The 21,077-nt window shown below is 37.7% G+C and overlaps 1 protein-coding gene across 6 annotated transcripts in view; it reads right to left on the reverse strand.

The window, feature by feature from the left end:
• Positions 1-21,077, reverse strand: part of PIK3CB (phosphatidylinositol-4,5-bisphosphate 3-kinase catalytic subunit beta) — a 104,220-nt gene that overhangs the window by 22,843 nt on the left and 60,300 nt on the right. For all 6 annotated transcript variants that reach the window (XM_054206102.1, XM_054206103.1, XM_054206106.1 and 3 more), the window contains 10 exons: positions 20,716-20,941; positions 17,126-17,349; positions 14,265-14,447; positions 13,842-14,012; positions 12,650-12,727; positions 8,264-8,515; positions 7,629-7,725; positions 6,583-6,713; positions 3,057-3,110; positions 899-1,087 (listed from right to left, as the gene is read on the reverse strand). In XM_054206102.1, coding sequence (XP_054062077.1) covers positions 899-1,087; positions 3,057-3,110; positions 6,583-6,713; positions 7,629-7,725; positions 8,264-8,515; positions 12,650-12,727; positions 13,842-14,012; positions 14,265-14,447; positions 17,126-17,349; positions 20,716-20,941 — 1,605 coding nt within the window. The remainder of the gene's footprint in view (positions 1-898; positions 1,088-3,056; positions 3,111-6,582; positions 6,714-7,628; positions 7,726-8,263; positions 8,516-12,649; positions 12,728-13,841; positions 14,013-14,264; positions 14,448-17,125; positions 17,350-20,715; positions 20,942-21,077) is intronic.

The raw sequence follows: 21,077 nt of genomic DNA on the forward strand, positions 1-21,077 counted from the left end.
TTTGGGCAAATACAGAAAAAAGCAGCTACACCAACTTCTTTACAGTATAGTGAAATAACCTTGCACATCTACAGAGCAAATGACACAATTCTGCTGAAAACGTGATCTTGTATCACAGCACCAGTCTTCACGTCCTTAATTACTTACAGTCACTTTGAAGAGACCCTCAAACAGTCAATGTGATGAGAATTAAATCTTTTGTACCACTAGTGGGTATCACGTCTCTGAAAAATAATCTGTCTGCCTCAGTGAGGCTTAATTACCCAGTTTGAGATGTGGATTTTTATAGCCTTTGGGCAGTTTAACAATTTTTATAAGAAGATTTATTTCAGGTCTTGATTTATAAACTCAAACTTCTCTTTTTTTTTTTTTTTTTTTAATAACCTTGTAAAGGAAGTTCTTACCGGGAAGGTGGTCAAATGCCGGAACATGTTGCCCAGAGAGACTGCAGAGTCTCCATCGGTGGAGATACTCAAAACTCAGCGGGACACAGCCCTGCTGTAGCTGACTGTGCTTGAGCACAGGGGTTGGACTAGATGATCTCAAGAGGCCCCTTCCAGCCTAAATGATTGTGTGATACTGTGGCATTCCTTGCATTCAAGATCAAAGTTGAGCACAAGATTTTTAAATTAGCCTGTATAAATCATTGCTGTGCTCTTCTCGTCATTCAGAGGACATCTGAAACGCATTTTGGGTTTTGTGGTTTTTTGGTTTTTTTTTTTTTTATTTTAAAGATAAATTCTTGCTTATGTGTCCAGGCCACGGACACCTATGTTTAGAATGAACTTGGGTTTATACAATAGTACCATTTCAAAATGTCTCTACTTGGGAAAGAAACCCTATTTACTTACTATTTGACACCAGCATTCTTCCCCACCGCCATCGTCTTTTCCCTTACCTGAGCAACATCTTCAAGTTTGTTCCATTTTAAAGAGAGCAGCAGTTTTGGCAATGATTGTGGAAAATTTTCACGACAGTCATATCGCAAAGTCCAAATAAGATCCATTTCATTTTCACAGAGTTGAGATAAAGGATCTCTTTCCATTATTTCTTTTAGCACAACATAAAACTTCTTACCACCTCGACCCTAGAAAATGAGACATGGATAAATTTTTGATATATTCAGTAAGATTCTTATATTTTAGCTTAAAAACTAGAAATCATACACCAGGAAGAACATCAGATAAAACTCACGAAACACCGTGGAATGACTCCTATGCCCTTCTTTCAGATTTCTTAAGCTATCAGAACTGTAACTAATAGATTCAAAATTCAGCGTACAGAATTTTCTGAAAAAGTAACTAAACTTTAGAGTTCATGACACTAGATGGCAATATTTCTATTTTCCAACTCTAACACAGGGAACATTTGTTTAGGATGCATATACTTTCTCCTTTTGTTTCTCAAGTGAGAAAATTGAATAGATATACATATAAATTAAAAGCCAAAAAAATACTTTTCCAACAACAACCAAAGAGAAGTACATTTGCTAAGTATACAAACACATACTTTTTTGTCTTCTAATCCAGACCTGTCTTTTCCAGACATTTTGCTCCATTTTCTCTCTCTGAAACACTAACACTAGCACTGTGTCTGTAAATCAGTTTGTATGAATGGGTCTTCACTCTGGCTCAGTTAATACCTTCTGTCCCCAGCCATGCCCTTATGCAAACTGCAAGGGCAGAAGTTAAAGTAATGATATCAGCAACAACAACATTCCAGAGATTAATGGGAGACAAAGCTTCTGGGTGAGGAAGTATTAATTGAAGGGAATAAATTAGTTTCAATATACATTTTGAAAAACAATATGGCAAGCTTTAAATTCTGAAGCAAACTTTATTTTCACATAGCTGAAGAAGTTTCTCCATAATTTTAAGAGGTAGGTGAAAGGTCTTTAATTAATGGAATTAATTAATGGGAAATAAAAAAAATCAAAGGAAAGTTCAGAAGAAGCAGTAAGCAAAATCAATTAGGGTTCATAGCAGAAACAAACGGCTCTCATCAAATAACATCCTGCACAGGTTTCCCACCTGACAAAAAAATAACATCTGTCGCACACAGAACTTAAGTTTAGCTCTTCCTAGAAACGATAAGTGCCTGAGCCTTGCATTGTGCTGAGATGTTTTAAGTAACTATTTTAATGTAAAAATACTACCTAAGTATAAATTCTTTAGGAGTGAATAGACTTTAAAAAGCTAGACGAATTGCAATGCTTGTTTAGTAAAATCAAGTACATACTCTCTTTTCTGCATCAAAATAAGTAAACGGTCTTGACAATAAGGTGATTCTTGTATCTGAAAACGTTAATCTTTCAAATTAAATGTCACAACACTCTCAGGTTGGCATGCTGCTATTTAAAATTTCCAATAATTTGTACATTAAGTTGTTTGCATTCTAAGTGGTTTTCACTTTTCCTGAGCACTTTAGGCACTTGGTATTGTAACTGACACATTTTTCATTTAGCTCCTTTATTCTATGCAGTAATTATTATTGTGCTTTCACCATCTAAAATTGCATTCTTCTCTAATTTTGTGTATAATACAAAGAAAACGTCTTAAGATTTTGGTCATCTTTTCAAAATTTGTCCTCAAGTTAGAACTATCCAATTCCTCAAGAAAAGCATAGAATCATCATATTTAAGAAACATCATCTTATAGATCAGTGACCATTTTTGAGAGAGCTTATTTGGAAATATCTGATAATCAAGCAAATCATCATACTTGATAAAACTGAGCAATTTCCCAGCAATATCTTATACAGCCTAGGAACGTTTTCCAGATCCAGATCTAACGTAAATCTTAGGTGTGTTCCAAATCCATGGAGTATGTAATGTAATTGTGCTTTTTGACAAAAAACAGACAAGAAGTCCAAAATATATTGGAAAAAGTGGACATATACCTGAATTTTAAGGCAGTTCACCAAAGCGAATTACAGGAGAAAACAGAACCAGTAGAACCGCCATTATTTGAGCAGTTGACTTATTTATTTCTAGATTGATGTAGAAGACAAAAACACACAGAAAAATAATTTTAAAATACTCCTTAGCAGATGCTTACCGCCATTGCAGCATTGTCACTGTTTCTTGCAATCTCAGCTGCCTTTTCAAGTATCTGCAAAGAGATGTCTTTAAATACAGTAGATTTAAAAACAAATCTGACTGCACTGAAAGAATAAATATAGAAATGAAGCAGATAAGGAAATTTTGCTATCTTCTAGATAATTACAACACTATTATTTTGCATATAGAGTGGTATAACATGGACTTCTACGCTGTGTCCCTTTTCTAATCTGCAGGACCATGGAGATCAGGAAAAGGAGCGCTCATCATTACCTCCATTTTCTTCTTCACCACTCCTGGGCTAAACAGTCTTCCCTATAGCGTCTTTTTTTCTGTTTCTGTTTGCATTTCCTTCTTATTTTTCAGTACAGCAAAACAGTTCCTCAACCTTAAGTTTCCCTTTGTTTTCTCATCTCTACTTCTGCTGTTTTCAAGGGCACTGTGACCCCGAGCCATACCTGTCACCCACAGACCCACACTTCCAGCCCTCTCTTCCAGTATGAATCCACAAACTCAGTTGTTTCACCATCCTCTCCGATCGCCCATGTGATCTCAATTAGCCTTTCCAGTTACTTCTCTAAATCCAGGGTCCTCCCTTGTGTAACGTCATGAACAGCCAGCTTCCAACAAGAACTCAGTTAACGATAAAGCGAATATTCCACCAACACGCTCTAATATAATATATACAGCTAACATACAGCAACCCTCAGGAACAAGGACTGCTACTTAACAGTAAAGCAACATTTCCCAAGAAGCTCAGCTCTGAGTTACTACTGCTCCCTTTTTTTTCTGACTTTTTGAACATTCTACTTAGTTTTTGAAGACCGTGTAATAAATCATGATGGGCACTTAAGTATAGATGTAAACACAGTTATCCAAACTACATTCTGCGCACTACTGCAACCAACAGAGATGTGTTGGAATGGTGAGTGCCAGCTGCACTGGTCAGGCAAATATGTCTACAGTTGTCAGATGCTACTGCTTTGAGAACAATTCATCAAATAAAATATCAATTAAGAAGTCTAAGGAATTACACCATCTCCTTTCCCGCAGAGGTCTGCCTCTCCCATCAGCCAGGAATATAACACCACCCCCAGACACAGGTTCAACAAAGCTTGTATTGTCTTTACTCAGGCAACATGACAAACAACAAAAGACTACAAAAGTCAGAGCATAAATACCCAGCAGCTAAAGTCCTTAAAAAGGTATACTAACTTGTTTTATTTCTTTCTCAGTATGAAATGCTTATTAATGTGATGTATTACATCTGCTAGGTGGCTACAAAGCTTGTTTACATACTGTGTGAGAAAACATGCATAAATAAAACCACAATGCCCCAATTCTGTGTTTGATGCTTGGCTCCCTGTGCTTTTTAGAGTTACTCTGCTTGCAAATAAACTTCGAAAGTTTCTGCAAGTCCAGCTTCATTCAACTGAACCAGAAGCCCTCGGTGTGTCAGCAGCACCGACCATCAACCAGCCCAACACACGGCTCCTGCGTCAGACAACAGGTTTCTTATCAAGGCAGTTGCTCACTCAGCTGCAAACAGCTGTTCACTGCAAGTGGACTGATGCTACGATCGAAGAAGATTAATCTATTTTTGCACGTTACGTTTCTTAAAATAAAGATTTGGCATCTGATTCTCCATTTTCTTGGCAGAAACAAGCAACAACACTGGGAAAATTAGAAGCAGCCATACACCAAGCAACTCTCGTCTAGACAATGTTGAAAAACAGATTCTCAGCTGATATAATTCAAGCAGCTACAATGGTACTCCTGATTCAATGGGACCTTCACCAAGACAATCTTTCAGAGACGGGGTATCTTGCTCTCTTTTCCTAGTGAGGCATTTCAGGATACCCACAGAAATTGAATGAATTATCAAGGAGTTTAGAGTTCCAATTTTCTCAGTGCTACTGCAAACCAGTTTCTTAACTCTAGGGAATTGCAAGTAGCAGAATTACTGAAAAAAAATATAAGAACTGCTAAAAAAAATCCACATTTTGTATCATTTCCTCAAAGTTGAATGCTTTCAATGTTTCACCACCAGCTCCACAATCACTTTATAAAGATGCTCTGGGATTTTCTACGCAGGATTTCCCAGGCAAAGTTCAAGAAACGGGTAAAGTCACAAAAGAAAAAAACCCAGCAGCCAAACAGAAGTTACAAGGGATGGTGAAGACCATCAGACACCACCTTAATGTCAATACATCAGGTAGCTTACGCAGTAGAATCTTTTGTCTGTATTCACCTAAGCATTTTAACATACTGAAAACTTGGTATCGCAGGTACAAAAGGAACAATAGAGCTAGAACAAGTACGCTATTACTTCAGAAACATTAACGTAACATGTCTGTAACATGCACATAAAAGCAGCAGCTTTTTTTGCTTTAAAATTTAAATACATATAGTGTAATGAGCAAACAATTTAAAGCATTACAAATAAACCAATAACAAAACTGATAAAAAGATGTCCAGTATGAAGAGTAAATTGGTCCACCATAATTAAGAAGACAATTAGTCAGTACTGTTTCAGCTCTTAAGACACTTCCAATGCCGTTTTAAACACAAGAACAAATACTGCACCAACAAGGTAAAAAAAAACCAAAACCCAATCCAAAATCAAAACAACAACAACAAAAATCTAGCTTGTTGTTTGATTTCATTTTGATGAACCATAAACCCCAAATCCCTCTTCAATAAAGCTGATAAAGCATGGTGGTTTCTGTCTTTTTGTTCACGCCCCCAAAGGTGCAAAACCCTCAAAAAAAATTAAAGGCCATTTTCTCAAAGTGTTTATTAACTTTCCCAAAACAAAAATTCAGACTAATGTACAGATGAGTTAAACCTTGTTTTTTAAATGCATCATTAGCTGTTTGAACACTTATTTTATTACTTGTTTCCTGGTCTTAGCTTTAGTTACTGGTTTGTGAACAACTTGCTATCTAGCATCCACGCTACAGACACTAACACGTGTATTCCAAGTACATGCTTCCTTTCTAGACAGACATTCTTATCAGATCTGCAGAAAACTACCGGGCGGCGTAAATGGATTAAATTCAAAAGCGGACCTCGAGGAATCCCTTTTGATACAGTATTAAGACTCTATTTATCCTTAAAAGGGTATTATCCTCATAGAGGCAAGAAATGTCCCAAAGAATGGGTAACGTACATTTGTACAAAGTACCAGGTCTGTACAGATCTCAGGCAAGGACAGGTTGAAGGTTTCCAAAATGGCAGGTAAGTTTAGCTTTTTGTGAGATCATTGATATTGGAAACTGATTATGCTTCTGACCCTCAAGAGACCACGTACAAAGTATTTTTAAAAGTGTAAGTCTTCAAAATACCCGAAAACCCCGAAGTCAGAGCACCGGCACTCTCACACAGTGCAAGTTTATAAAGCTGCAGTATGTTAACTAAAAGGCAGAAGTAGGGAATTCAGTGGAAAAGTCAGTTTTGAAAGGAAATAAGAAATAGTTATTTACACATAAGCATTCATGACTGCTCCTGATGTCATACCTTACCTTATCAAAGGGAGGGTAATTAATAGGCTGTTTTGAATACTCTTGAAATCTAATGTGCAAAGCTGTTGCGTTTTCAGCATAAGGGTTAGTCTGGACGGTTCCCATTGGGTTCAACATCTCTTCAAGTTCATCTGAAACATCAGACAGAACAATTAATATTACAGGCCAGGCATGCATTAAGATTAAAAAATCTGAAAGGCAGAATAAGGGAATAAGAAATTGCTTACTGTATACGACAGAGAGAAGCATGTTCTGCTGCACAGCACGTTTATTACAATGCACTGCATTTCCAGCATAAACTACCCATACACAAATCCATAATCCATTCACAAATGTTGGATTATCACCCCATGAGAAACTGATTTTCTCTTCCCAAAATAAACATAACAGTCAAGGGAAACTGAGATATCCCTATACTGAATCAAATCCCAGTAAGATCTGCAGCTTCTGTAAAGCAGTATACACATTGCCTCTATATCCCATAGTATGAAACAAAGAAGAGAGTTTAAAGCCAGATTTCTTTCAGCACTACAGCCAAGTCGATACGGGTTTCTCAGGATGGAATGAAGAGTGACATGGAGATTTCAGATATTCTTACTAATCAATTTTAACGTCAGGGAAGGAAGACAAAAAAAATTCTAATTCACATTTCCTGATGATGCAAATATTGTCACATACAATATAGCTTTATCTATTTAGCTTAGGATGATAGCACAGGGAACCAAATGAAACGTAAACTGCATCTTAAAACCAGGTAACACTAGATATAAACATGCATCTATTTTTATGTGATTTTCCTTCCATAAGAGATAAAACTTTTAGAATACTATCTCCAAACAGACTCTTGTCCTTCCTCCTTCCTGATACACACTACTTTCAGGAAAGAGATTAACACGTTATATATGGATCCACATAAAAAATACAAGTAGTAAAGAGATTATGACAGGAGAATTGGACATGCATACAGTAAATATTCTACTATTTCATACTACTCTTCTTTAGTCTTATAAGCGTTTAAAGTCCAAATCTTAAAAGTTAAACTTCACCAGGAAATGACGACCAGCTGTGCAGTACCAGTTCTCCATTCTTCAACTGTCCTTTATAATCAAATACCATGGTATTTACCCAGGCTACAGGATAATGCTGTGAAAGAAAACAATTTTTACATGGGAACTAAGATGCAAGTGAACATTACTACACAGCATGCACTACAATGTAAGAAAAACTGAGAGGGCTGTTTTGGTTTTAAATGGTGGTATCTTGCAGAAAAGCAGTTAAACACATTCATATTTTTTAGTACGTACTCCAGTACCATGGAGGACAATAAGGCTTAATTTTAAGGGTGCCACTCTGCCAGTGTAAAAATACACATTTCCCTGAGTGTGAGCCTAGATGCTAATTTTTTCACCTTTTCCCAATCACAGCGCATCTAGAGTTGAGAACAAAACTGACCTTTTAAAATACAATTCTTTAAACAACCATTTGCCAACTAGCTTACAACCAAAATTTTCACATCTGGCAAGTATGAAAAGTTTTTTCATACCAAGACGTGCAATTCTTAATACGCATGCTCCTTTTAATTATTTTTTCATTTTGCATTCTTGAACACTAAAGCGAGGACAATGAAAATACTCATTTGAACAAAATTCAGAGGTACGCTCAAGAAAAATGAAAGAATTACCACTTTTCCTGCTTTCCTAATGGTTTGGTATTTGGAAGGATTCATTGCCTTGGTTGACTTTTTAGTTTTCATCTTATCCATCACAGCATAAACTGCAAAGCAGAGCCTTGCCATTCTTGGTAGATCGCAGACATTTATTTCAAACTCTAGTACTTCGTTCCAAACGTGGTCACTTCTCCCAGATATTTCTGTGCTTACAATAGTCTTACAAAGGAGCTCTGTACCATGGAAAAGACCAGCCCTAACATGAACCTGCAATAAAGAAATGAGAAATTTTAAGCTTGCCACAGAACATACAGAATTCTGCACAGAATATTACACAGAACATACACATAGGCATTTCATCAATATTTCTATCTTAAAAGCAGTGCTAATTTTGAGGTTTTAAAATGAACCAAACGATTCCTGAGAACAAGGTTCTTTTTACTTTGTTATTCATGTTCCTGGCCAAATCAAAATCTATTTGTTTAAATAATGGTGGCTAACAATTTATTCAGTACTGAATTACTTATATTACCACATATTACTAATAATATTAACAACTCATTTGTAGTAACAAATACAATATACGGATATACAAACGCTTCTAACTTAACATACCTAACATGGAAGGAAATTGTAGGAAAGAAACAACTATGCAGAATGAAAAAGGTAACACTATCTTTCTGAATTCAAATTCAAATCACCAGGTAGAACCAATTTGTGCTTTTAACGGAGAAAAATGTGGGGTTTTTTCAGCTTAAGAATTCATTTTTTACTTAATTTTTTTGTAAAAATGTAGAGAGGGAACACTGATGACTCGCATCAGAAATCACCTGTAGTAATAATAACAATGTTATTCCCAGGAATCCTGTTTTGCCTTTAGCACCCAGAAACCAACAGAACCAGATAGCTTGAATGATAGAAATAAGAAACAGGAAAGGAGAATGGCAAGAAGAGAAAGGAGTCTGAGTTATTGGCACTGAAATTAAACACATTACAGGTCAATGCCAAGGTGTCGCTCATTTCTGCATTTCTGTTTAATAACACGGGTATGCAGAAAACTGCATGTTTCCTAGTATCCATACTCTTGGACAGCTTCAACAAGAATGACACAGAGGTCTTCGTTTTTGTTGCTCGAGCAAACAACAAAGAGAGAAATACGTCAACTTCTTTCAGGTGACCTTCCAAAATATCAGTGATTTTAAAAAGAGAGAGAGGAAAAAGAAAAAAACAAACCACAGATTTAATCCTTTGGTCAACACTGAAAAAAATGTTCTCAATGTTACAGTTACATGAGTAAAAGGTGAACTGATGTTTCAGGTTCCCTCCGCTCCTCAAATAACCTTCCCAACATTCCCTTTAAGCTATCATATTTCTGAGCACTGCAAGGGAAAGACAGAGATGTTTCAAACTTGGTACAGGTTTTGGATAAAAAATAATTCACCTTTGAATTCCCAACTGACCTAGACAAGCTCTGTTCTGTCAGAGAGTCTGTCTTACCCTCCTTCAAAGAAACAATAGTGTGATCAACATCAAGGCAGTTCCAATCTCAAGATATCTTTTTGGCTACACCAGCTACTGCTCAGTACTAAGCTCTCCATTCATAAACCAGCCCAGATAAACTAGTCATTGGCAAAGTGGAATACAGTTTAAATTAATTCATGCTGGAGAGCAAATCTATTTTCAGCCCAGAATAATCCCCGGGGAAGGCATTAGTAGCACCAATGATGGTCTCCAAATAACACCTGTTCTGATCGTTCTGGACTTCTCTGAAGCAATTGCTACCACTGATCGAGAGACTGCTGTCACAGCACAGGCACCGGCAGGGGTATTAGGTCTTGGAGAACACACTGCTATGGGTTACACTCCTCCTCGATACAGGTGCCAAAGGAACATCCGTTATTAAACTGACTCCTTGATTTACACATATACAATCCCAATTTCATTCCCAAGTTTACAATCAATCACTGAAAGAAAAGATCCATTTAGAAAACTGTATTTACTTGAGTCCCAGCAATACTCATAAAAAGCACTATTACCTATTTTTGGCAAGCACAGCTTCACCACTGTGAACCACTGTCAGTTAAGAACAGCAACGTGAACATCCATGGAACAGATCACATGAAAGTTATCTTACTTCATGAAATCTAAGTGACTATACGTGTGTGTACATACCTATATGTATATATACGTACCTTATATTCTTATGTTCTCCGGTATCAGAGAACTGATTAAAATCGGTTGGTTCATAACCTTCTTGAAACAATTCACCAGATGGTCCTACATTAATCCATTTGGAGATCCACTGTGTATGTTCAACTGAATTTATAATGAAGTTCTTTTGCTGATTTACAGATATCTTATGGGAATGTGATCATATCTACTGTATTAACTGTTTGTGCTTTAACACCAGCAACAGTAAATATTCTAAAATCTGGCAGTTTGGTTTTTTTTAAACCAGAGATTTAAATTCACATTTGCATAATTTTGAACATTGTTCTTTGACTTGCTATTGTCTGATATTGTAACTTTACATGCCATCACACTTCCCTGACTTATATAAAATGCATAAATGATCAAGTAAAATTTGATAGTAACAAAGTATTGTACTGTTGGAACAGATTGTTATTTTGCTTGCCTTTTGGTTAGTTTTAATTCCATGATTTCCAATCCTGTTAATGTAAGGGATTTGATCCAAATTTTATTCTTTTCATTATGACACTCCCCTTTCACTAATGAAACTGTATGTACTGATGGCACAGCCAAAGAGCAAGACAAAAAAAAAAAGCAATTACAAATGTCATGTATTTGGAAAATTAGGTGTTCAACAGCTGAATGAAGTCACTCGTGCTCTAGGAAAAACATTGAGTCCAGCTCACAGCAGTGGAGTGCTACCCATCTGACAAATGTTTTGTTTCCCACTACAAACACTGCATTTGGGAACACTGTTGGTGGTTTCAGCAAAAATGGATGAATATTGGCTTGATCCAAAGCACAACGAAAGTAAAAGAACAATGGCAGTGAATTAAACAGCCTTACAATGAGGACTAGCAAACAAATACGTTCTCAATAGTGACAATTCCATCCATACTAGTGCAGACAGACAACGCAGGGAAACATGCACAAGCTTGCAAGGTTACTGCATGCATTCTTGGTCTTGGGTAACTACAGGACTTTAAAGTTTTCAAAACTAAAAAGCATTCAAAACACTAAATAATATTTAGATAGTGTCCACCAGCACCAAAACCAAAGAACTGTCAATTTTTTCTGTTTCTCCTTAAGTTTACAATCAACGTATTTTCTTTTTCCTCTAAAAGCATACTGAAAGTAACCAAAACTCAATTTTTCTAAGTAGGAAAAAACACCCCCAAGCTATATATATATAGCTTCTGGAATCCACCTTCTCTTTTCCCTTCCCTTTTCTTTTAAAAACTTTCAGAGTGAGTCTATAGAATGTAGAGCTAAGAAGATATTACAACTAGCTAAATAACAGTTTCGACAAAGAAAGAGAAACATCTGTTTTTGCAGACATCTATTTCCACGGTCACAGTGTCTCAGGTAGTAAATTGTAACTATGGCTCATTTAGCCATATGGAGTAAAATGTAGTATTGCTAATATATGACCAGGTTGTAACAATAGTTTTGAAAGAAAAAACAGATGCACTGAGTATCGTGAACAAACCATCAGAACAGCAAACAGCAAATTAGCCATTGAGGCTAACTGAATTTCTTCCTCATCTCCATGACTGGCTATTTCATTTATTGATTGCCAAACAAAACAAAGGAAATGAATATTGTTCTACCTCACAGGCAAGTGTCTTGTAAGGTCTTAAAGCAGTTGTGCAATAAAATCCCATGTGTTAACAACTTGTGGTCTGTAAAACAGCCAGTAGCCCAGTCATGTACATTTTTACAGGAAGTGATACTACAGCTTTTTTTTGTGTTCAGCATGTTTAGAAAATAAAAGACAGATTGGATAGAAGCATGCAGTTCATGCTTAGACACACAGAGAATATATTCTGGACTACCAAAAATACCTTATGTTCCACTGAAAAATTTTTAATATTTAATCTACTTCTGTTTGTCAGATGTTTACAACAGTTTAATATCTGTACTTTAAAGATACTATCTTAAAAAAATCAAGTACCATATGAACATTTGTGTCATACTGCCCATGATTATTGATAATGTTCAACTTCCCAACTTCATACAATATACCCACATACCCACTTCAAACAATAAAGCGATGTTGTAGCCAATACTAATAATATAACTGGGAATAACTAAAAATGCTTAGACTTTTGCTGAATTGAAATCTGTATGATTCTGAATTCTCTAAACATTAAATTCACTAAATCATTAAAATGAAAAGAACGTCTTCTGATACCAGGCATAGTTACTTACTTTGGCATTTTCTTCTGTATTTAGTTTATTACCCTTTAACAGAATAATCTTGAAAGGGTTGGAAATATCCCATACACTCTGAGAAGGGAAACAAAGATACACGTCCGTTCTTAACCACTGTAATATATTAAGACCTATTTTACAGGCAAAGCATTTTAAGCAAAAGGCATAAATACAAACTAAAAAAGATGCACGTTTAAAAATATAAATTTGAAATCTTAAAAAATAAATTGGTTATCATAACTACAAGAGCATACAAGATGCTCTAAAGGGAAAAAAAATTAGAAAAAATACTCAGCTGAAAGGGGGGTGGGAACATACATTCAGGACTACTTGCTGACAATTCAGAACAACCCTTCAAATTTAGTGTTCATTTATATACAGTGTGTAATACAGCAAAGTCTGTCGACATTTCTTAGAGTGACAGTATGTAAATTGTAACTGTGCTGTAAGGTCGTAACTTTAGCAATAAATGAAGCACCACATCAAAAGAAAAGTTAAGACATATATTATGGCAAAAGTTGCCATCATTGAATTGGCAACACCATGCAAGACATCGGGCTAATAGAAGAGATCCCAGACTACCACTGCCCAAGCTAGTGGAGTCTACATGTTACATTGAAGCTGGAATCATAGAATCCTAGAATGTGTTGGGTTGGAGGAGACCTTTAAAGGTTCCCGTCCCTCTTTTAAAGAATCCAGGTTCTCTGCAGTAACTTCTCCAGTTGTTATTACCCGCTCTTCTGGGGTGTGATTAAAAGTATAATCAATAGCAATGGAAAGGAGACAGTGGGGGAGAAGGAGGATGGATGAGGTGAAGAAAGGTAAGAAGTTTCCAAAAAGCTTCAAGGTCTGCTATTTCTGATCCAGCTGACCTACACGGGAAAACAGTAGTAGCAGCACAAATCCCAGACACCATGATTGTGATCCTCAGGGTGGTGAGACAGTAGAACAGGTTGCCCAGAGAAGCTGCATATGCCCCATCTTGGGGCACCTGGAGGTGTTCCAGGCCAGGCTGGATGGGGCTTTGAGCAGCCTGGTCTACTGGGAGGTGTCCCTGCCCAGGGCAGGGGGATTGGAACTAGATGATCTTTAAGGTCCCTTCTAACCCAAACCATTCTATGATTCTATGATTTATATTCCGTAAGTCACTGTTCCTTTCGGGTATTAGATATTCTCCATATCAACTTACAGTTGTCGCTCTTGTTTTTTTTGGTGGAAGAGGAAGAGGAAGGTTGGATGATTTTCTGTTTATGGCAGCTTCTATGGCAATCATCTCCTGCTCGCACATTTTCTTTATGGTGCAACACTCAACTAGTGTCAGCTGAGGAAGAGTTCTGTTCATCACACAGTTGCGTATATACTAAAAGCCCATAGAAAACAGTTGTTATCAGCTAGCAGAATGTCTCTACAGTGACTTTCAAATCAAAGAAACAAATAATATATTACAAAGATACAAAGGAAATGGTGCACATGTATTTTACAATTGCGGAAGGCTGCAGACTTGAGGAGGAAATGTAGCATAGCTGACCATCCAATGGCACAGGAAGCAAGGTCAAATTTTGGCCAAGGCACCACAGAACTCTTACGGTAAGTTCCAAAGAGCTTTATGTACCTGAAACTGAATTAACGGGTGATCACCAAAAACATATTCTAGCCTTCCGCTAACTTGCAGCACATAGTCAGCCGGATCAACTTCCTCATCTTCTTTCCCATGGATAGTCAAACGTTTTCGGATTGCCAGCTCATTCAGCTTGATGGGATTCATGTTAGGAGACACCTGAAAACTAAATACATCCTAACAAAACACAAACAGGAATACTGAATGTCAAACTTCTCATGGGCAGTCATAAAAGGTTTAAATTGTAGCATACACAATTAAATAGGTAGAAATATGCAACTGTTAAAACCAGTCTATTTTAACACTTACAGTTAATGTCTATGTCTTCAGTGCAATCAGAGCAATAGTGACCCTAGAAGCTGCAAAATTGTCAATTCCAAAACTTTTATAGTATCAGGAGTACTTATAAGAACGCAGAACTTTATCTAATTGATTCAGCAGACTTCTAAATCAGTATATGAATCCAGAAGCTTGTATTTTAGAATGTGAATGAGAGGGACAATAAATCCTGCCTACATTTCAAGGTATTTAGCAGTACTACATGTGTTAATTTTTCTTTCTGGCAAGTTAGCCTCTTTCTAGGTACCACTGTACTCAGAATGAAAAGAAAGCTTCAAGTAATAAAGCAGAAGAAACTGTTAATATGATTTATATACAATAACACCCTCTCACTTCAAGGAATGCAGAAAAGAGGGGTAGCAGCCAATACCTGTGGCATTCTGAATACAACATGGAAAGACTCTGCATTTTCAAACAAAATTTTTAATCAAAGCTTTAGAGGCTATCTACATATTTACAAAGTATCTCTAACTCTGATGCATTCTAAAAAGGTAAAGGTAAGAAGCTACTTTCTTTTTTAAAGTTAAAAAAAAGAAGGTTTAAATTAATTTAAAGTTCCTCATTTAAAATGTCTTCTGTGAAATCTTTCATATCCCTTAATCTACCACGTCACACTCTGCACATGCTTATTTGCAAAGGTTGATTCAGCAAGTTCTGGAGTTTTGTTTAGATTTTTTTTTTATTTACACAAACACACACATTCCTGAAGATGTACGCATTCTAAAAACAGTTATTTACAAATGTGAAGTGTTGTCTGGCTTACATTCTTTTGACTTGTGCTTTATTTATACAGAAGTTTACTCGTAAGAAGCCAAGCTGCCCTAACAGAAAAATCTAACTCTGTAAAGTCAGGCAAAATTAATTCTGTATTTTCTCATTTTCTGCACGGTTCACAACAGGTTCTCCCTTTCAGAAAGCTGCCAGACTATGAAGGGTTTCTCCTGCTACCATAACTGGCACTGGGTAGATAGGGAATGACATTTTTGCTTCCCACGAAGCTGGTGCTCTGTGACAGCTGCCTGACTTCCAAACTGTGGGTCTCTACATGGATGTCACAGAAACGGGGATCAGCCTCTTTCTCTTGTGCCAGAGACAATCAGGTAGCTTTTACAGCTCACCCATGCGTTCTAGACAAAAAGTATTTTAATATTGCTTTCTCTCAATCTTGCAGCGTTCCTACTGAAGGAACACAGCAGTCCCCATACCTTCCAATTTAATTCCCCTGAGATGATTCTAGTGCTCAGTGCAAGTAGTAAGGTCTGGAGCAGAGCTGACTCTCTAAAACGTGGCTCAGATTTGAACTGTTAGTAGCTTTGAAGGTCAGAACTGGCAGCAGAAGCATGTGAAACATTTGAAATGTCAGCAGCCTAAGCTAGTAGAACAGCAGGCAAATGCATTCTGCACCAGCATGAACTTTTGCACTGCTTTTGTACTGTTTTCATACGCATATATACAATATTTTAATCAAAAGCTGACAAACACACAGATATTCTCGCTCCTGGACAACTACAAGTCCTCTACTAAGCCAAAAAGGACCGGAAAAAGATTTTGTCATAAAACCACCCATGCATCCAACACCAGCTAGTGTTACTGGTGACCCAATTAGTATTCACCTCTGCATTTAGTGTTTCCAGAGCCATATGATTTTACTATTTGGGATTTTTTAATTTTTAAGTTAAAAAAGATAGTATCAGAAATAATATAGTTTTGTAAGTAAAATCAGCTGAATCATTAGACCATCAGTATCTAGCACCTGGGTCAAAACAGACACCAAATGTAGCCTGATATATTTAAACACTTGCAAGATTTTAAGGTTTCCAATGCTGATCCCTCGCTGTTATCCAAAAGAACACAGTGCAAAAATGAATAACGGGAATGCTGGACTCCGAAGAATCAGCAATTTCAACATCAAAAAACTGAAGCTAAATCATTTTAGGAGGAAACTAAAGGGATTTTTATTTTAAAAATAAGCTATAGATTTGTTCACCGAAACAGAAAGGTAACAGAAAGTCTCAGCTAGTGTTTTATTTGTCTATATGCGTGTCTAGCATAGGGAATACTAATTCCTCTTTGTTTTAAAAATGTATTGCTCAACCTAATTAGCAGATTAACCCCAAACATGTTCAACAATGAATCACACACACAGAGAAGTGTTAAATATGGTGCCTCCAAATTCACCAGCATCCCCTGAGCCTAAAATTGAACGCTTATGAAGCAACACAGTAACAATTGGCCAAAAAATGTCCTTGAATTATGTTTTACATTTAAACGAACTTGAAATAATATAGAATATAAAAGTTGTACATTTTCACTTTAGAAGTAGAACTAATTTGACTTTAGAAGTGCAGTTCACAACTGTTAAGTTCACATCCTCACTTTGTGGTGAAAGAATTTGCATTTTAGAGCAAACACCATAATGTTAGCATTCTATTTCATTTACATCCTTGATCAATCACATGTTAATTCAGATCAGGATCAAGAACAGTACATGAAATGTGACGAACAACCATTCCTACCTGGCAGTTATCAAAATGAACAGCCACGACAAGATTTCCACTATAGAGCTTATCTTGGAAGCTCTCTGCTATAACAGGTTCCTGTTCTGGTGGGTAAGTGTGCTTTAGCCAGTCCATCCAGGAGAGACCCACAAGCGACTGAATCTTTTCCTCACTGAGTCTCCGCATTTTAGCTCGGAAGTCATTCACTTCAGGATCTTGTAAGGCATCGAACTCATGGAGACCTGAAAGAATTCAAGCAAGCAAAAGGATACATACCCATACAAATACTGCCCATCTATTTACCATCCCGCTCAAACCTTTATTATCATTCAATCACAGAATACCAGGTTGGAAGGGACCTCAAGAATCATCTGGTCCAACCTTTCCTGGCAAAAGCACAGTCTAGACAAGATGGCCCAGCGTCCTGTCCAGCCGAATCTTAAAAAGTGTCCAATATTGGGGAATCCACCACTTCCCTGGGGAGATTAGTCCAATGGCTGATTGTTCTCACTGTGAAAAATTTTCCTCTTGTGTCCAACCAGAATCTCCCCAGGAGTAACTTGTATGCATTACCCCTCATCTTTTCCACGTGACTCCTTGTAAAAAGGGAGTTTCCACCTTCTTTGTAGCCACCTTTTAAATACTTGGACATGGTGATAAGGTCTCCCCCCAGCCTTCTTTTCTCAGGGCTGAACAAAGCCAATTCTCTCAGCCTTTCCTCATATGGCAGGCTTTCCAGTCCTCTGGTCATCTTGGTGGCCCTTCTCTGGACCCTCTCCAGCCTGTCCACATCTATTTTGCACAGCAGCAACCAAAACCAAACACAGGATTCCAGGTGTGGTCTGACAAGTGCTGAGTAGACCGGGATAACAACTTCTTTATCTCTGCTGGTGATGCCCTTCTTGATGCAACTCAGCATCCTGTTGGTTTCCTTTGCTGCTGCAGCACACTCTTCACTCATATTGAGCTTGTGATCCATCAGGATCCCCAGGTCCCTTTTCACAGAGCTGCTCCCCAGCTGGGTAGATCCAAGCCTGTGCTGCATTCCTGGATTATGTTTTCCCAGCTGCAAGACCTTACACGTCCTTGTTGGACTTCAGAAGCCCACTCTTCCAGGTTATCCAGGTCTTCCTGCAGGGTGGCTTTCCCTTCCCAAGTGTCCACTTCCCTGCTCAGTTTGGTGTCATCAGCAAACTTCATCAGGGTACACTTGACACCATCATCCAGATCACTTATGCAGATATTAAACAGCGTTGGGCTCAATATTGAACCCTGGGGGACCCCACTTGTGACAGGTTGCCAGTTTGAAAAAGAGCTATTTACCACCACCCTCTGGGGGCAGCGTGTCAGCCAGTTCCCCACCCACCACACAGACCACTTGGGCTAGACCATAACACGACAGTTTCTCTAGGAGGAGGCTGTGGGGAACCGTGTCAAAAGCCTTGGAGAAATCCAGGTAGGCAATGTCCAGTGCTCGCCCCTCATCAACCAAGCAGGTTACTTTGCTGTAGAAGGCGATCAGGTTTGCCCTTGGTGAATTGCCGCTTGGGAGCGGGCTGGGCTTTGGGTTCCAGTCGGTGAGCGGCTGTACATTAATCGTGCTTTCTGTGTTCCTCTATCAGTATTATTGTTATTGTTTTCCTCTTTCCTTCGCTGTTCTGTTAAACTGCCTTTATCTCAGCCCATGAGTTTTGCCCGTCCAATTCCTCCCCATCCCGCTGCTGGGGGCACAGTGAGTGAAAGACCACCTGGTCCTTTGTTGCTGGCTGGGGCTAAACCACAACACCAGGCCTGGGGCCCAACAGTGCTGGTGAAGACAGAGGTGAAGAAAATGTTGAGAACCTGTGCCTTTTCAGCATTGCTGGTGACTAATTCACCCCTCCGTTTAAGAGTGGGACAATATTTTCCTTCTGTTTCTGCTTGTTGTTTATGTACCTGTAGAACGCTTCCTTGCAATTTTTGACATCTCTGGCCAATTTCAATTCGAGCTGAGCTTTTGCTCTTCTCACTGCATCTCTGTATGCCCTGGCAATGCCCTTGTAGTTCTCTACAGGTATTTGTCTGCTTTTCCATCCCTGGCACTTTTCTCTTGGTTTTGAACAGTCTCAGAAGCCCACAGTTAAGCCAAGGGGTCTCCTGCTTCACCTACTTCCCCTATCTTTAAAGGGAATGAAATGGTTTTGTGCTTCCAGGAGAGCGTTCTTGAAAAACTCCCAGTACTCACTAACTCCTTTATCCTCCATGGAAGCTTCCCACAGAATCCCTCCCAACTAAGCTCTGGGTTCAAGATAGTTTGGAAAGTTTTAAGTCTCTCCTCACAAGAGCAAATGCAAAGCAAGCACAGCAAGTGCATCCTAAAGACTGTAGAGCAGACAAAGTGTTTGCAATTTGTTTGTATTTTTTTTGAATCCCACAGAAAGACCATCTTTTTTATTTCATTTAAAAGTCAAAAAAGAAGGATAGATAAACTTATTCTTGAATTTTCCTTGTGATTAAAATCTTCTACTCAAGTCAAAATGACAGGGCTGAAATTTCAACCAATCCAAGACCCATAAAGTTCCTTTTTCAAAATATGTAAAGAGAGAATACACAGTGGAGAGTCCCCACAGCTGTGATTCTTCGATACTTCAGGAAGCATAGGGCCTGAAGTGTTTCTTTCTTTCTTTTCTCCTGAACTTTGAAGGACATTGTCCAAATTACACAAAGCACTGAACACCTTTTGAGAACAAAACACTAAGTTTAGAAGCTTAGACAGGAACACATTTTTTGCACTGCTAAGATGCAGAATAGGGGCTGCATAAGGAAGGATCTTGCATAGCTATAATAACCAAAATATTCAATCTAAGAATGGGAATCTCTCAGAATCTGTCAGAATATGTCTGAATGGTTAAACTGGCTAACTGTTTCCATTGTCAGTTTTAACAAATAGGCAGACAGTGTACTGCTGAAATCTAAACAAAACCTGCAGTCTTTATAAAAGAGCTAACAATGGTTCATTGTTTTAAAACAAGAGGTATGACCTCACACGACCCTGTCAATCTTGATTGTATAACCAAGCAGAGTAGATTTAAAGGCTGAAAATTCTGAAATAACATCAAGAACAAGTTAGTGTGAAACCTTTAAAAATAGCTTTTCATTGTTTGCTGAAAATCAGTGCCACAATTGAGAGCAAAAACAAGAATCATATTGTTAACCAACTCAGAAACCATGTAGAACAAAACCATAATAATTTCTAGTTCCTTCTGGGTATCCAGTTTGCTGTTAGGCTCTTTATGATAACACTTTTCAGGGATTATGCCTTCCTTCACTTAGTAGTAACGTTATAGATTTTTCCCTCATCTAGTAAGATAAAATTTGCTCTTGATTTATGCAGTAATACAATACATTGCCAAAATACCAGACAGAAAGTAGCTTTCAACAACTTCCAAATGTTTTGTCCTAAGTATTTAAATTCTTTTAAACTAGATCAGTACTGGTTTGAGAAAGGCAAATTCCTTCAGGGAAACAATTTTTAATTTATTTTTTAAAATTTTTTCCACGGTCACCTGCCCAGTTATACACAAAATAAAGTTTACCCTCATTTTTCAAAAAAAATTAAGTGTAATTACCTTTGCCTATAAGGACACCTATTTTGGAATCCAACTTTTCTCCTGGATCACAATTCCTTGTCACTAGTTTAAGGACAGGAAGAAAGGGTCTAACATCACAAAGTCTCCGTGTCTCATCCTCTAATTCTTCATGTACAGCAGTCTGATTCACGCATAAGAACATGTATGAGTCAATCTCCATGAGGAGATGAAAGAGTGGATAGGCATGTGCCTGCTTCCATAACAGCTGCAAAGAAAATAAATAAATAAATGAAACAACCCAAGAAAGCATGAACATGTCTCATGGCACTGAAGGTAATGCTGACTTCCATTTGTGATCCCAAAGGAACATTAGAGTAATATATTTGCTAACTTGGTTAATT

This window comes from Rissa tridactyla, chromosome 6 (genome assembly GCF_028500815.1).
Source record: "Rissa tridactyla isolate bRisTri1 chromosome 6, bRisTri1.patW.cur.20221130, whole genome shotgun sequence".
In the NCBI taxonomy this organism is placed as follows: domain Eukaryota; kingdom Metazoa; phylum Chordata; class Aves; order Charadriiformes; family Laridae; genus Rissa; species Rissa tridactyla.